Source organism: Oncorhynchus kisutch, linkage group LG30, assembly GCF_002021735.2.
Source record: "Oncorhynchus kisutch isolate 150728-3 linkage group LG30, Okis_V2, whole genome shotgun sequence".
NCBI lineage: Eukaryota > Metazoa > Chordata > Actinopteri > Salmoniformes > Salmonidae > Oncorhynchus > Oncorhynchus kisutch.
In genome coordinates, this window is record NC_034203.2 from 23,141,912 (window position 1) to 23,158,572 (window position 16,661).

Sequence of the window (16,661 nt, forward strand, 5' to 3'; positions counted from 1 at the left end):
GCCGCCCTCAGGGCTCATTGTAATGCTTAAGAAAGAAAGGTATGTACCAAGTGCACTATGCCACAATGTTGGGTTTTATTGATCAGCTTTGCTTGGTCGGAATCTGATGCCTTCACATGACACGAGGAGGATGCTGTGTGTGAATATGAATGATGGCTTTCAAATGTGATTATTTTCTGATTTTGTTTATGATCTATCACGTATTGTAAACACAATTTGAATTGGTTATAATCAAATAATTATATACTGTACCTAAATTGTTGAATCAGATCCGACATTCAGGGAATTATATCCCAGATGTGGCCAAATTAAGTAATTAAAATGAAGCTAATCCGAGCTAATGTATTTGAGGCGCTGCCAGGTGAGTGGATTTGACCACGTGAAAGCAAGAGAGGTAGACTGGGTAATCGTCCATAACCTTTAAATGCTCTTCTGGAAACACACTGTATGTACAGTGATAGTCTTCATAGGGAAATGCAGAAAATGTTCTAGGTTTGATTTAAATACATTGAGAGTGATGAGTGACAGGGTTTTGAAATGTTATACAGTTGGTACAAAGAGAGGCACATTTTGAAGTACCAATGAGAAAGCATTACTTTAATGTAAAACCTTTTGGTGTAAGTACTGTGAATGGTTTGAATTGTAGTGTTTTACACTGCAGTCTGGTTACAGGTCCTTATTTCCCATTCCAGTTACATGTAGTGTTTATCATCAAGGGGCTAAAATGGAACCAGTAAACAGAAGAGGTCTTGAGTTCTCCCATCTCCATGTTTACTGGAGGGCAGAGTGTTACACTGCTGTTTGGCAGCTGCAAAACCTTCTCTGGCAGATTCCCTTCAGCTTGCGTGCAGATCGGGGAAATTCCAGTTCCCTCTTGTTTCTAGTCATCATGTTTGAATAGACTGTTTTTCAATACGGATCAGAAACATTCCTTCCAATGGATCCAAGCAATTAACTCCTGATTCTAATATGGGCCAGGATAATTTACAATCATATAGCTTTTCTCAAATCCCATTTGTTATTACACTTAATCCAGAAAGCTATTGTTCACTTCATTTGTTTTTAGAAAAAGGGTACAATTAATTTAGCTTGTTCTGTTTGTACCACATAATTATTATCATTAAAAATGATTATCATTCTTTACAGATGTCATATAGTATGTACAGTATGTTTGATCCAGTGAATGTATTTTTTTGTATTCTTACTGCTTTTGACTGATATTCAGTTACCAGATTATCGGTTAAAGTGTTCAATCAGCTCAAAGGCGATATTCACGGAGTGAAAATATATTCTGGTTTGTCTGCACGCAATAGCATGAGGTAGTGACCCCAATATGTCATAAGGCAGGGGCACTACTCTTGGTCTTATTGCACAGAGACTGCAGTGCTAACTGATTTGGCACAAGCCCTTTTGTCTAAACTGTGATTTTTAATCAGACATCAGATCATAAAAAAACATTCCATCAGCTTAATCTCTAATCACACCCTCTTAACAAGCATTTTCACCACTGATATTGTGATGCGTTTTGGCATGATAACAATGAAAGCTACAAGACAACAAATGTATGTTAATGGAAATAGACAAATGTTCAAAAGTGAAGATGACAGGGGTTGATCATCTGTAATAGCATAAAGTAGTAGCATACCATCTTCAGGGCTTCTAGTGTTTCAACGGACATGCTTTTCTACAACAAATCCAACTGCTCTTCGGACTAGTCACTCTACCACTTGTCACTTCATATACAACTCTATCGACTCAAGAACGTAATCTCTGACCCCCCCCCCCCCCCCCCCCCCCCCCACACACACACACACACACAAAGGCTATTGTCACCAAATTATTTTCATGTGAACTCGCACTCCAAGCTTTGTCTATAGCAGTACTGTCGTTGATCATCAATGCACTAGACATGATTTCATGGCACAACATAGCTAGCACACACAGCCCTGCGTGACAGGGCCATAAGAAAACAGTCTGTTTATTAATGATCCCCCCCCCTCTCTTTTAATCTAGGGGTTAGAACTAAGATGATAGCTAAACTTCTCACCAGCTCTGGCGCCCTTGTGAGACAGACGCACAATTGCTTCCATCAGCTTGGGTGTCACTTTGGCCTGTAACCTAATTGGTGTTGGAAGAGCTACCATTACTAGGGATACGTTGTCCATCTGCAGACTGCAGGACAGCACCATATGTCTAGACGTGAACAAACCCCTGAAAACTGAAAGAGAAGATCTCGGACTGGGGATTTAGGCAGTAACAATTGAGTTGAATTAATTGGTTAATTAAGCTTTTAAATTAGGTAGGTATATTATGGTAGTTACGGTAATGTGTAAACAACAATGATATAATTTCATAAGATGTAGGTTCAACATGGCTGTGAAAGTAAGTAGTCTTATTTAGATTTCAGATTTCGCTCCTCAAGTAACTTTACTAATGTTTATATAGGCTACTCCTTTATTTTTGAGATTTTTTAAATTGATTTAACCTTTTATTTAACTAGCCAAGTCAGTTAAGTACAAACTCTTATTTACAATGACGGCCAAACCCTAACCCGGATGATGCTGGCCCAAATGTGCACCGCCCTATGGGACTCCAAATCAATGTTGTGGTACAGCCGGGAATCGAACCAGGGTCTGTAGTGACGCCTCTAGCACTGAGATGCAGTCCCTTAGGCCGCTGCGCCACTCTTCTTGAGATTCCCAGTGATTTATCCTCTCCTCTGCAGCTTATTTATCCTCTCCTCTGCACCTTACACTGACCCTCTGAAGACTCGCATTACTGTAGTAGCTACTCACAGTAATGTCAATCAGCAAGGGTGAAATGTTGCATGTTGACGTTTATTGGGATGAGTCTAGTCCTGTAGGTAGAACTGAGTGATTTCCGCTATATGGGCCAGCTGCAAAGTAAAAATGGGATATATTGTAAAAATTAAGGGAAAAAAATGTAAAGTTATGTTTAGGTTTAAAATCAGATTTTACGACTTTGTGTCTGTGCCAGCTAGTGACCACTGCAGAGCTGCCTCCAGAACAAGATTCATGACGAAAGACACTAACCTGCAAATCAGTCCTAGAAATGAAAACCTCCTCCCTGCCTCTCATCCAGTTCACCTCACAAAACCCAGTGATTGATACAAAGGTATCACTCAAAAATACAAGGACGAGAGGTGAAAATGTTTGCTCTTAGAGCCATTGAGGAGGAAAACCTCACAGTGTTAGTAACAGTAGAGCCCTCCTGATACAGGTAAGTACTGTAACTACTTGTGACTGAGTAATGACTTTTAGCCTCTTAGGAAGTCGGATCATGGTCTCTTTAAGAGGCTCTTCGTGTAGTAGTGGTGTAGTTAAGCTCACCAGCCGAGCAGTTGCGTGACTGCAGCAGACTGGGTTCTGACCTCAGAAACGGTTATGAAAACGATCTGTAGATCAGTGCAACGAGTAGAAGACCAGCCCTGCAGAAATGAGTGACACTTATTGCCTTTACAGCACTACACAGAGACCAGGACACATGTTTTTACAGATGTTAAGATTGATTCACATACCCAGTCTAGAGGTGGTATGGAGCAGGAAGCTCCATTGACTTCAATGTGAGTTATTATACTGTACCTTTCTTAAAAGCTTTCTATGACATTTATAGCGTAGTTAAGTCAGCGTTTAGAAGGTTGATATATTTATTTGGTGTCCATGATGTCATTATTTCGTATACGCTTTACCCCTCCATAGCCACCCAGACTTTTTTGCTTTGTGTAGTACTGCTGTATACATGTTCCAAGCCAATGAAATTAAAGAATTAAAGGCTCTGGTCTGAATGCATTAGTCATGGCATTGCTTATGCTTGGCAGCTGCATATTCCTCTTGTCTAATTCACTTCTCTACCTCATTACTCTACTGGCAGATGTGTTTTTAGAGAGAAATGCTCATGGGCAATTGTTATTAGCCTACATTTGCTGGTTTGTATGACAGTCTTTTGAGATAAATCTTGCCGTTTTATACTTACAACTGGGTCTGACAAGACAGCGTGACAAGGTCAATTGAATGGTATTAGTCAATATGGGGAGGGAGAAACCCTGTGTATTCTGCACCAGGATCAGGGAACTCCTGTTGTATATGGGACACCACTCTGACATGTTTGCAAAGGTAGCCCCATTACCACCAGACAAAATAGCGGTAGCACAGTATCTGTATTGGCTGGCAATGACAATGAAAGGTGCACATTGCTACAGTATACTAGTAGAACACTGCTTCTATGGTATTATGTAAAGGGTTTATTCTACATGGATCTGTTCCTACATTTGAAAGTTAACAAAACACTTAGTGTAGAACATCTACATAAATTAACAAAACATAACAAAAAATGTAATGGCTTATTTGCTGCGTGTGGCCTATTTGATCAAATAGATGTTTTGTGACGCTTAAGTTGTTACAAGTGCCCCACCTGATCTTGCCTCCTCCCAACTGCCTTCCATTTTTGAAAACATTTATTTTCATTGTTAGAGTGGTCAGTTGAGTATTTTTTTTCTTCTTCTGTGGTATAGCTAGGGCTTTTCAGTCTCAAACGCCCGTGACCTTTGAATGCGTTGGGGGCGATGAAACAACAGAGCCCTACTTAATGAAGGGACGCAAAGAGGGCGGAGGTGCGAATTGCACGTGGATTTTGGCAAAAGGCAGCATGATTTGTTGACATTATTGTAATCCAAACCCATCCTTAATTTACTCGTTGTGACGCACTGTGGTTCCAAACTGTTATTTATACTTTTTAGTTAATTTTGATACTAGAATAAAGGTTTCTGACTCATATCGATGCCACATTGGCTATTTTCAAGAGATTAGTTGGTTTCAGGGGCAGTCGCTCTTTAAAGGTCAGTGGCTTTATGTTGGATTTGATTAAATGCCCAGTGCAGTCAACAATGTGATTTTCCTGTGATTTATATACACTGAGTGTATAAAACATTAGGAATACTTGCTATTTCTATGACATAAATTGATTAGGTGAAAGCTATGATCCCTTATTGATGTCACCTGTTAAATCCACTTCAATCAGTGTAGATGAAGGGGAGGAGACAGGTTAAAGAAGGATTTTTAAGCCTTGAGACAATTTAGACATGGATTGTGTTTGTGTGCCATTCAGAGGGTGAACGGGCAAGACAAAAAAATGTAAGTGCCTTTGAACGGGATTTGGTAGTAGGTGCCAGGTGTACCAGTTTGACTGTGTCAAGAACTGCAACGCTGCTGTTTTTTTTTCACTCAGAGGTTGGAATAATATAATATGAAAATTATGATAATGCCCTTATAGCATAAGAGCTGTTTGAAAAGACCACCTGAATTTATAGCCTGTTTGGGTGGGATGGAGATTTGGCCTGCCTGGTTCACCAGTTAGTTCAGTTTCCCCCTCTCCACTCAGACCACTCCCAGACAGTCCAAACAGAATTGCTTGAGAAGCTATGTTAGTTTCTTTTTAACAATTTTAATTGAAAACAATCACAGTAAGGTACTTACCCAGGAATTATTTCATGTTGAGATGAAAACTGCTGCATTGGACCTTTAATGCAAGGCGGGACAAATACTTATTGAAAACACATTCTACTCAACCCCGGCTTGCTTTTTTGGGTGCTCAGTTTTATTTTGCATGCAAGCAACCATACAGAACAACACATAAACCAAGATTGGTATTAAGATTATTTTCGGCTCTTCTTTATGACTCTCATGATGTCACTTGGCTTTTATGCAATCTGCTCCTTGGCTAAATGGCTGTCTCTCAAACATAAAACCTATAACAATGGCATTATATATAGTTAATGGAACAACTACGAGGGCCTGCTTGTTACGGCTTTCTTCCGTCGAAGGAGAGTCAGACCAAAATGCAGCGTGGTTAGTTCGATACATATTTAATGAAGACAAAAACACGAACAATACAAAAACAACAAACGGAAAATGTGAAAACCTATACAGCCTATCTGGTGAATACAAACACACTGAGACAGGAACAATCACCCACAAACACACAGTGAAACCCAGGCTACCTAAATATGGTTCCCAATCAGAGACAACGAGAATCACCTGACTCTGATTGAGAACCTCAGGCAGCCATAGACTATGCTACACACCCCTACTCAGCCACAATCCCAATACCTACTAAAACCCCAATACAAAAACACAACACAAAATAAACCCATGTCACACCCTGGCCTGACCAAATAAATATATAAACACAAAATACTAAGACCAGGGCGTGACAGAACCCCCCCCCCCCAAGGTTTCGGACTCCCGACCGCACACTAAAACCCATAGGGGAGGGTCCGGGTGGGCATCTGTCCACGGTGGCGGCTCCAGCTCGGGACGTGGACCCCACTACAACCAAGTCTTAGTCCCCCTGTAACGCGTCCTTTGATTGGCGACCCTCGCCGCCGACCTAGGCCTAATAACCCTCACCAAGGACCCCACTGGAACGAGGGGCAGCTCGGGACTGAGGTAGAAGCTCGGGACTGAGGGGAAGCTCGGGACTGAGGGGAAGCTCGGGACTGAGAGGATGCCTAGTACCGAGAGGAAGCCCAGTACTGAGAGGAAACTCATGCAGGTAGTAAACTCTGGCAGATCTTGGCTAGCTGGTGGTTCTGGCAGATCCTGGCTGACTGGCGGATCCTGGCTAGCTGGTGGTTCTGGCAGATCCTGGCTGACTGGCGGATCTGGAAGATCATGGCTGACTGGCGGATCTGGAAGATCCTGGCTGACTGGTGGATCCTGGCTGACTGGCGGAACTGGCTGCTCCATGCAGACTGGCTGCTCCATGCAGACTGACGGCTCTGGCTGCTCCATGCAGACTGGCTGCTCCATGCAGACTGGCAGCTCTGGCTGCTCCATGCAGACTGACAGCTCTGGCTGCTCCATGCAGACTGACAGCTCTGGCTGCTCCATGCAGACTGACAGCTCTGGCTGCTCCATGCAGACTGACAGCTCTGGCTGCTCCATGCAGACTGACAGCTCTGGCTGCTCCATGCAGACTGACAGCTCTGGCTGCTCCATGCAGACTGACAGCTCTGGCTGCTCCATGCAGACTGACAGCTCTGGCTGCTCCATGCAGACTGACAGCTCTGGCTGCTCCATGCAGACTGACAGCTCTGGCTGCTCCATGCAGACTGACAGCTCTGGCTGCTCCATGCAGACTGACAGCTCTGGCTGCTCCATGCAGACTGACAGCTCTGGCTGCTCCATGCAGACTGACAGCTCTGGCAGCGCTAAACAGGCGGGAGACTCCGACAGCGCTGGAGAGGAGAAAGGCTCTGACAGCGCTGAACAGGCGAGGCGCACTGAAGGCCTGGTGCGTGGTGCTGGCACTGGTGGTACTGAACCGAGGACACGCACAGGAAGCCTGGCACGGGGAGCTGCCACCGGAGAACTGGTGTGTGAAGGTGGCACAGGATGGACCGGACCGTGAAGGTGTACTGGAGAGCCTGAGAGCAGGACTGGCACAGGACGTGCAAGGCTAGGTAGGTACACAGGAGGCCTAGTGCGTGAGGCTGGCACACTCTTCACCAGCCGACTAACACGCACCTCAGGACGAGTATGGAGCGCTGACCCAGGTGCCATCAAATACCCGACACGCTCCGTCGGACGAATATCATACCTAAAGCACCAAACTAGCAACTCCCTCATAACTCTCTCCTCCACTTTCCCCATGAACTCCTTCACAGTCTCTGCTTCACTCACCTCCAACACCGGCTCTGGTTCTGGTCTCCTCCTTGGCTCCTCACGATAAACAGGGGGAGTTGGCTCAGGTCTGAACCCTGACTCTGCCACACTCTCCCTGAGCCCCCCCCAATACATTTTTGGGGCGGACTCTCGGGCTTCCATCCGCGTCACCGTGCTGCCTCTTCATACCAGCGCCTTCCGCTTTCTTCGCCTCCAGGCTGTGTCCAGGGTCCTTTTCCGTCCAGTATCTCCTCCCATGTCCAGAAGTCCTGTGATCGCTGCTCCTCACGATAAACAGGAGGAGTTGGCTCAGGTTTGAACCCTGACTCTGCCGCACTCTCCCTGAGCCCCTCCCCAAGAAATTTCTGGGGCTGACTTTCGGGTTTCCTTGCCAACCGTGTTCCCTCGTATCGTCGGCTCCTATCTCCGGCTGCCTCTGCTCTCCTAAGTGCCTCCACCTGTTCCCATGGGAGGCGATCTCTTCCAGCCAGTATCTCCTCCCAAGTGTAACAACCTTTGCCATCCAAAACATCTTCCCATGTCCATTCCTCCTTTCGCTGTTTCTGCTGTCGCTGCCTGTTACCACGCCACTTGGTCCGGGTGGGGTGGGTGATTCTGTTACGGCTTTCTTCCGTCGAAGGAGAGTCGGACCAAAATGCAGCGTGGTTAGTTCGATGCATCTTTAATGAAGACAAAACACGAACAATACAAAAACAACAAACGGAAAATGTGAAAACCTATACAGCCTATTTGGTGAATACAAACACACTGAGACAGGAACAATCACCCACAAACACACAGTGAAACCCAGGCTACCTAAATATGGTTCCCAATCAGAGACAACGAGAATCACCTGACTCTGATTGAGAACCTCAGGCAGCCATAGACTATGCTAGACACCCCTACTCAGCCACAATCCCAATACCTACTAAAACCCCAATACAAAAACACAACACAAAATAAACCCATGTCACACCCTGGCCTGACCAAATGAATATATAAACACAAAATACTAAGACCAGGGCGTGACACTGCTGGCCTGGAATTCTGAAGACTGATTTCGAAAGTGGAATGGAATTGAGGGTAATTCTACACATAGTTGGTTGGCTATAGCTCAAAATCGGATTACATAAGCAAATTAGATCACTAGTAGTTCCAAAACCTACAAAGGCATTATTTTGGGGGTAGGTGTTTGTTGCTCTCCTTGATTCATTGTCAGTGGATTAAAATGATAGCCTTGAATCCAGAATTGAGATTTTTTCCCCCTTCAAAGTTTGGGGGTAAAGAGTCGTTATGATGGTCAATGGTATTCCAATCACCATGGTTTCTGACATCTGAGATTGGTGATTGTAATTCTCATGTTTATAATATTACAAAAATATGTTGTTTTATAAAAAGATCATGAACCAGAGCATTTGGGCAGTGTTGTCATTCCATTCCCACCGACACTATTTCCCCTGCATAAACACACATCTGGTTGTAAATGTAACGTTGACTGTCTGTCAGGTGAGTGTCTGGGTTTGATTAGCATGTAATCTCCCATCAACAACAGCCCCAGCAGTGTATCCCAGGGAGAGAGAGAGTTTGTCCTTTTCAATATATTCTTTACTAAAACAAAAGATAAAGATACAGTTTTGTAGCTTTCATGCTGTAGGTATATCTATCATGTCAGAGTCGGAGAGCTGTTGCATCAGGCCAGATACAGTATATGAGAAAGGAATGTGTATTTGGAACAAAACTTTTTCTGTGGGATAAAAATACTATTTTCAACCACAAATTGAGATATTGTTGAAATTAACAATGAACTATGCAATTCTTCAGTTCAGCGACATTACTTAGTGGTCCTCTGAGTATTTTTACAACAACCTGTAGGAATTTGATTTGACTGTTGCTAACTGTCCTCGCTATTACAACAACGGCTCTATAACTGAAAACATTCTTGTTGTATTTGACTCTTTATTTAAAAAGATATGGCATTTGGATGTGCAGCATGCCCCTAATAGTTCGGCTAAGCTCGGTTTATGGACCTTTTGTTTTCATGTGTTCCGTGTCAATGTGTGAAGTAGCAGACATCTGCTTTCCTTTTAGACCACAGATTTAAAGATTCTCCCCACCATGTTTTTCCAGTCAAGCACTGAAAGCTGCCCTGGCTCCAGTCAGTGGATTACGTGTAAATTACAGTATGTATATGTGTCAGTATATGAGCCATTGTCTGCTGTGAAATTCTCCCCATTTGGGCTCGGAAACACAGCACAGGCGTTGAGTGCCATGAGGGTGACAGATTAAAACATCTGAACACTGTTGGGTCTGTCACACCGCAGGCTTTTAACCTGAAGTGTTCAGGCCTCATTGACCCTGTCAGGGCCTGTTGTGGAGTGATGCTGCACACCACATAACAGTGTTGGGATGTTACTGAAAGAGAGCACGCTCAGAGCCAGGCGGGAGGAGAGCAGGAGCGGGAGCTGCCGGAACCCCCCTCACGCAACGCCTGGGATTCCGTGCAGGGGAAGGATTTACACGGCACGCTTTGGGAGTCCCACAGCTTCACACTCTCTCCCCCTTTTACCTACTAATTCCCTGCTCTGTTATTTTCTGTTCCCCTCCCCATTCTCGATAGGAAGTATTTACTCAGCTGACACAAAACAGGTGAAATCACACCCACACATTCTTCTGTTTCTCTCACACTGGTACAGCAGAGGCAATAGTCATGCAATGATGTTGCTTGCTATCTCTTTTTTTTCTTCACTCTATTTCTTTCCCCTTTGACTTATTCCCAAAGAACAAAACACTTGAATTTCCAAATCCCCTATTCTTATATCGCCAGGTAGTTTTGAACTATTCTGGGGTGTTGGCTCAGGTCAGCAATGACATAGTTGAAGCTAGTGGGGAGGGGTCCGTTGTCTGATGGTAGACAATAGGATTCTTCTGCTACTCAGCAAACCGCTCAGACAATCTTACAACCGCTTCAATATTCATATATAAAGGATGGTATTGTTTTTCAGACACAGTCAACGTGTCACTAAGTCCTGGCACAGAAACTGTGGGATCCAAGCTTGCTTTTAACATCTTTAAATGGGTGGTTTGTATTCTCACATTTTCTAGTTTGACCTCAACAGTCTCACCATGTTAACATTCAGCTGAATTAAGTCTGGTCCACTAATAACAATTCCTTCATTTTTATGGTCTGTGGACAATTGACTTTGTCCTCTTTTGTTTCTGGTGAGAGTCTGCCAGTATAGCAGCAGTGACCATCCCATGTCAATAGTCACCAGAGGGACATTTTGGCAAATAAGAGTACAACATCCAGCCATAGATACTGTACCTCTTTAAGACTGTGTTAATATTGGAACTTCCTAACACAAGTGCATAATTCGTTTTCCTGCTATTTCCTCCAAGGCAGCATCACATCAACATTAACATGGATGCTATTGCTAGCTACAGTCGTTTGACTTACAGTACCAGTCAAAGGTTTGGACACACCTACTCATTCCAGGGTTTTTCTTTATGTTCATTATTTTCTACATTGTAGAATACTAGTGAAGACATCAAAACTATAAAATAACACACATGTATTCATATAGTAACCAAAAAAGTATTAAACAAATCAAAATATATTTTATATTTGAGATTCATCAAAGTAGCCACCCTTTGCCTTGATGACAACGTTGCACACTCTTGGCATGCTCTTAACCAGCTTCATGAGGTAGTCACCTGGAATGTATTTCAATAAACAGGTGTGCCTTGTTAAAGTTCATTTGTGGAATTTATTTCCTTCTTATTGCGTTTTAGCCAATCAGTGTTGTGACAAGGTAGGGGTGGTATACAGAAGATAGCCCTATTTGGTAAAATACCAAGTCCATATTATTGCAAGAACTGATCATTTGTTTTTCAACAGGACAATGACCAAACACACATCCAGGCTCTGTAAAGGCTATTTAACCAAGAAGGAGAGCGATGGAGTGCTCCATCAGATGACCTGGCCTCCACAATCACCCGACCTCAAACCAATTAACATGGTTTGGGATGAGTTGGACCCCGGAGTGAAGGAAAAGCAGCCATCAAGTGCTCAGCATATGTGGGAACTCCTTCAATACTGTTGGAAAAGCATTCCAGGTGAAGCTGGTTGAGAGAATGCCAAGAGTGTGCAAAGCTGTCATCAAGGCAAAGGGTGGCTACTTTGAAGAATCTCAAATTTAAAATATATTTAGATTTGTTTAAGTAGGTGTCTCCAAACCTTTGATTGGTACTGTATATGTCATGCTATTCTGAAGTCCTAAGCAGTGGTTGCCTGCCCGTGCCCACTCCCCACAGCCTGGGAGTGATGGACAGAACAGAAGGAATGGCTGGTGATGTGAGTGGTGGTAGGTAACTGTTGGCTTGCCACTCGCCACTGCTTGACTCTTATCTTCAGTCGGTCGTTCCTTCCCCTCCACAGCTACACATCCCTTCTTCCCTCTATCTCTCCCTCCCCCGCTAGCAGGTGTATGCCTCTGCCTGATTGCTGGGTTGGTGGGATATTCTGTGGCCTTATAGGTGATGTGTAGTGTGGTGGATGCTGGGATCCATCCAGCAGCAACCCTACCCCTCCTACCCCAACCCCCACGCACCACTCCCAGATCCCCCCTTCAGGCTTGCGTGATGAAAGCTGCTGTTTGTATTGATAATGGAGAGCCAAACCTCCAACTGGAGCACGTGGTAATGAAAGCATGGCCTGGATTAGCGTGCTGATTTGCCCTGCAACCGATCCCATGAGGAATCCTTGTGATGAGTCGGATTTCCATGGACTGTGGAGGGAACATTCATTAGAAATCGTGTCACAGGCAGACCGATGAAGTCAACTCTATCTGCTTGAATCACGCCATGAGACAAGCTATAGAGAGAATAAACTACGTGGAGTAGAGGGAATAGCATCCAGGCGATTCAATGTCAAAGTCAATTTGGGTGTACTTTCAAAAGCTTCAGTCTCCTGATGAAGAGTGATTGGTGCTATGATGTGGTTATGAACCAGAGCCACTTTAGTGGATTCCGTTGTAAATACATCAGTGTATTAAGAACTAGCAAGCACACCATGTACTCTTCGGTTGATGGTAATAGGTCCATTTTTGGGCATACCTAGTTAACTAGTATGGCTCCTCTCCATCTCGTGTAACAATGCGTGTGTACCTTTGACAAAGATCACGCCCTCCACATGATCCATTTGATCATACTTATTGTATACAGTCACAAGCAGTGCTTAGTGTTCATCTCATACAACCTACTGAATAAAACAACATCTAGAACAGATACAGTAGACACTCATCACAAGCCTCTGAAGGAAGAGTACAGTAAACGTGATTAAAGAATGAAACGTCATCTGAATGATTTATGCCTTGCCCTTGCTGTGACTGTGAGGACAACAGAAGCAGATATGAATGACTCATTGTGTGTTTGAGGGCAAGTGTATTAAAGGAAGCTTGTGTTTACATTTCACTGGATCCGCTGTGATTGAGGCGTAATGACCATTGACTGTAACAATGGCACCTCTCCCATTGAGTTCCTGTGGTCAGTTCAAGCAGTTTGTCTGAATATGGAAATGTCAAACCAGTGGTAATCTAACTGAACATATTGTGCAAACAATTTTCTCTTGTTTTCACTGGTTCTTCCAGATGAGGCTCAGATGCTTTGTACTGTATGTGGTATCATTATCTTAGGAAGGGCAAAGATGTGCGTGCTCTTCATCATTGCCCTCATATAAGTTGTGACCTCTTTGTTGTAAGTGAGCATTAACATCCATTGTGAGTGGAAATGATATTGAATGTGCCTTCTATGAAACATACCAAGTTGTCTGTAGTAATTCCCAGCAAAGCATATGCTGGCTGTTTCCGACCAATAGGGAATGGCTGGAAGAGGAGTTGTTGGCACGATTGCTATTACTACTATTCCGTTAAAAAATATATATAATCCCCGGAGGTGTGTATATGTGTGTGTGTGTGTGCCTGCCACCAAGTGTGTGTTAGCTCATGTCCGTGCATGTGTTTGCCTGCTTGCCTGTGTGCTTGTGGGTGTCTCCATTAGCTCACTCCTAAAAGTAGAAATAATACAATTGATAGAGTGCATTTCCATGTTATCCATGCTTTCACCAATGCAGTTGTCATGGCATGCAGTATAGACTGTTGATGCTAAAAGGTATATCAACTTAAGGACATGATTTTTGTACAATTCCATAAGGAATAATGCCATGGATTTCCCACAGTCTTAGTTATTACCTTGACAGTGTATGTTTGTATGTAATACTATACATATAAATGTAACTGCATGCATTATTTATCCCATCTACTAGGTATGTTGTTTCAGTTGCATTGTGGGCCTAATGTTTAGGCAGAGAATTCTGTGTAAGTTAGCGGTCATCAATATTTAACAGCTGTAGGTATTATGAAATTCTTTGTAGGCTAATGTAGCTTGCCATCTTACATGCAATGGCTTGAACAGGCGCCAGACCACTGTTAGGGATATGGAGGAGATTGACAGACGTTTTAGTTGCGTGACAGTGTCACCTCAGCCAGCCAGCTCCTACTCCCTCTCTCTCCCCCTCTCTCTCTCTATCCATTTCTCCCGTCCTCCCTCTAGTGATCCTGACCTGGATTTCCTGGTTTAGTCATGGAGGGGGCAGCCAGGGAGCCAGGAGGGTGGGAATACGCTAATGAGGTGGCTTGGGGCCAATTTCCCGCCCATTTTCCACCCTGACCCCCTTGTGCCGATGGTGAATATACTGTATCTTTGTGCTGTGAACACGCAAAGGCTGTCAGACAGCAGGGACTCTCACACGCACTCTGGACACAGTCACTTCTGCTCTGTGCTCTCCCTCCCTTGCCAACCTGGAAGATGCCACAGCACAGGGAAGCAGCAGAGCGGAGCAGGAGCAGGGGCAGCCTGGTACTGCCTCTCTCTCCTCTGTGGTTCCCAGGGAGACAGGTGTAAACACTGCCTCTCTCTGGACACAGAATGCAGGATCCACACACCCTTTAACCATAGCTTTAAGAAAAAGGGAGATAGGAAATGATGCTGTAAAAAAAAGTTCAATACCTCATAAACAGAAAATATGAACCCTTTAGGAACATGTCACCACAGTGTGTGTGTACTGTACTGCCTCTCTGTGTGTGCATATTGCAGTAATGAATTCATATCAGTATGAATTGAAATCTGAATTGTGAGAATTGTTCTTTTGGAATGGAGAATGTTACCTTTTTTAATGTACCCTAATGTACCCTTTTATTTCACCTTTATTTAACCAGGTAGGCAAGTTGAGAACAAGTTCTCATTATCCAATTGAGACCTGGCCAAGAGAAAGCAAAGCAGTTCGACACATATAACAACACAGAGTTACACATGGAGTAAAACAAACATACAGTCACTAATACAGTAGAAAAATAAGTCTATATACAATGTGAGCAAATGAGGTGAGATAAGGGAGGTAAAGGCAGAATTTTTTTTTTAATGACTTATCATACACTCCACATCTACAGTAATAAACCTGTTAGTCCCTTGAATGTTGTCTTTCTTTCTCTCATCCAGCCATCCAGGAGAAGCCATGCAGAAAGCACATCATGGAGTCGCCTGTGAACCACCAGGATACCAGGAAAGAGAGCCTGTCCATGGGGACCCTGGGGACCAGCAGCAGCGTGGTGGAGAGTGACCTCTTACTGGAGGTGAGACAAAGTGGAGCAGAAGGGTCAGGTTGTGATTTGTCCTCCCAAGAGATCACTGATGAGAGTACTGATAGGGCTGGAAAACAGAAAGGAATGGGACATCATAGTCTTGTGCCCAGTTGGTGAAAGCTTAAGCTTAAGACTAACAAACCATAAATACAACATGTTCATTTAACAGAATTAAATGCAGTCTGCCCTGACTGTGTTTTTTCTTAAAAGACACAATAAATACAATTGTTGAATGAAAAAATGACACAAAGTTGAATTTAGCCACATTGATTATTGAGGTTTAGAACATGTCTTGATGATATCGTGGCACAAAAGTGGAGCTGGTTGGATGATGAGTAAGACCAACCCTCCGCCCGGAACTACCCTCAGCCCTCCGTGTCTCAGAATACCCGTCCTCCCCAAACCCCCGCCCTGCCCGAACTCCCGCCCTCCCCTCCCACAATAGCGTGACACCAAAGCAGCCGACCATGATGCTGCTGAATGAAGATGGTGACACGGTTAGGTCAGTATCACACCAGAGAGTGGGAAAAGAGGGCCCAGCTGACCTGGGCTGACTTGAATTAGACCGGAGGTGACAGGGCCTGCCAAGGAGCAGGCCAGAGTCACGACAATGTCAAACACAACAGCTCCAGCACCAGCCAACACAGGGAAGTCAATGAGGAACTCTGTGTGTTGTTTCCTCCTGTTCTCCCTGTTTTTCTCTTCAAATCAGGAGGCACGAAGAGAAGATTTAGCATGTTTCATTCCGATATCCATTCATTATTGGAAATAAACATTTATCAACAAACTACTCATCAATCAAGTGCAACTGAAGTTTGTCCCCTGTGTGTTCTTAGTACACACATACAGTATGAATGACATTTATTATTTAAGTTTTAAGGCAAACAAAACGTTGCATTTGGTAATACTGAAAGTGTTGGAAAAGTATAAGAAATACAGAGGACAAATATACAGAACATTTTCTGATTCAATTAAAAGAGATGATATCCTGAATTCACGTTCAGACATTTAACATGACTGTTAATTCCGTTGTGTATTAACATGTGGGTCTGTCTCTTCTCTCTTCTAGTCCCTGACTGGGTTTGCCTTGGTGGTGAGCACAGATGGGTTGATCTTCTACACCTCCACCTCCATTGTTGACTACTTGGGCTTTCATCAGGTATGTTTCAATCACACCTTGTATTCTCAATGTCATGATAAATCAGAATTCACGTTGCTACTGAGGGTTAATGATCAATCAAGCCGTAATAAATGTAGTTGAAGCACAGTACCATTGTACAAGCCT

General features: G+C 43.8%; 1 protein-coding gene across 1 annotated transcript in view; it reads left to right on the forward strand.

The window, feature by feature from the left end:
* Window positions 1–16,661, forward strand: part of LOC109874461 (maternal DNA replication licensing factor mcm6) — a 33,554-nt gene that overhangs the window by 11,817 nt on the left and 5,076 nt on the right. The window contains exons 4-5 of the mRNA XM_031810776.1: window positions 15,234–15,367; window positions 16,446–16,535. Of these exons, the coding sequence (XP_031666636.1) occupies window positions 15,234–15,367; window positions 16,446–16,535 (224 nt within the window). The remainder of the gene's footprint in view (window positions 1–15,233; window positions 15,368–16,445; window positions 16,536–16,661) is intronic.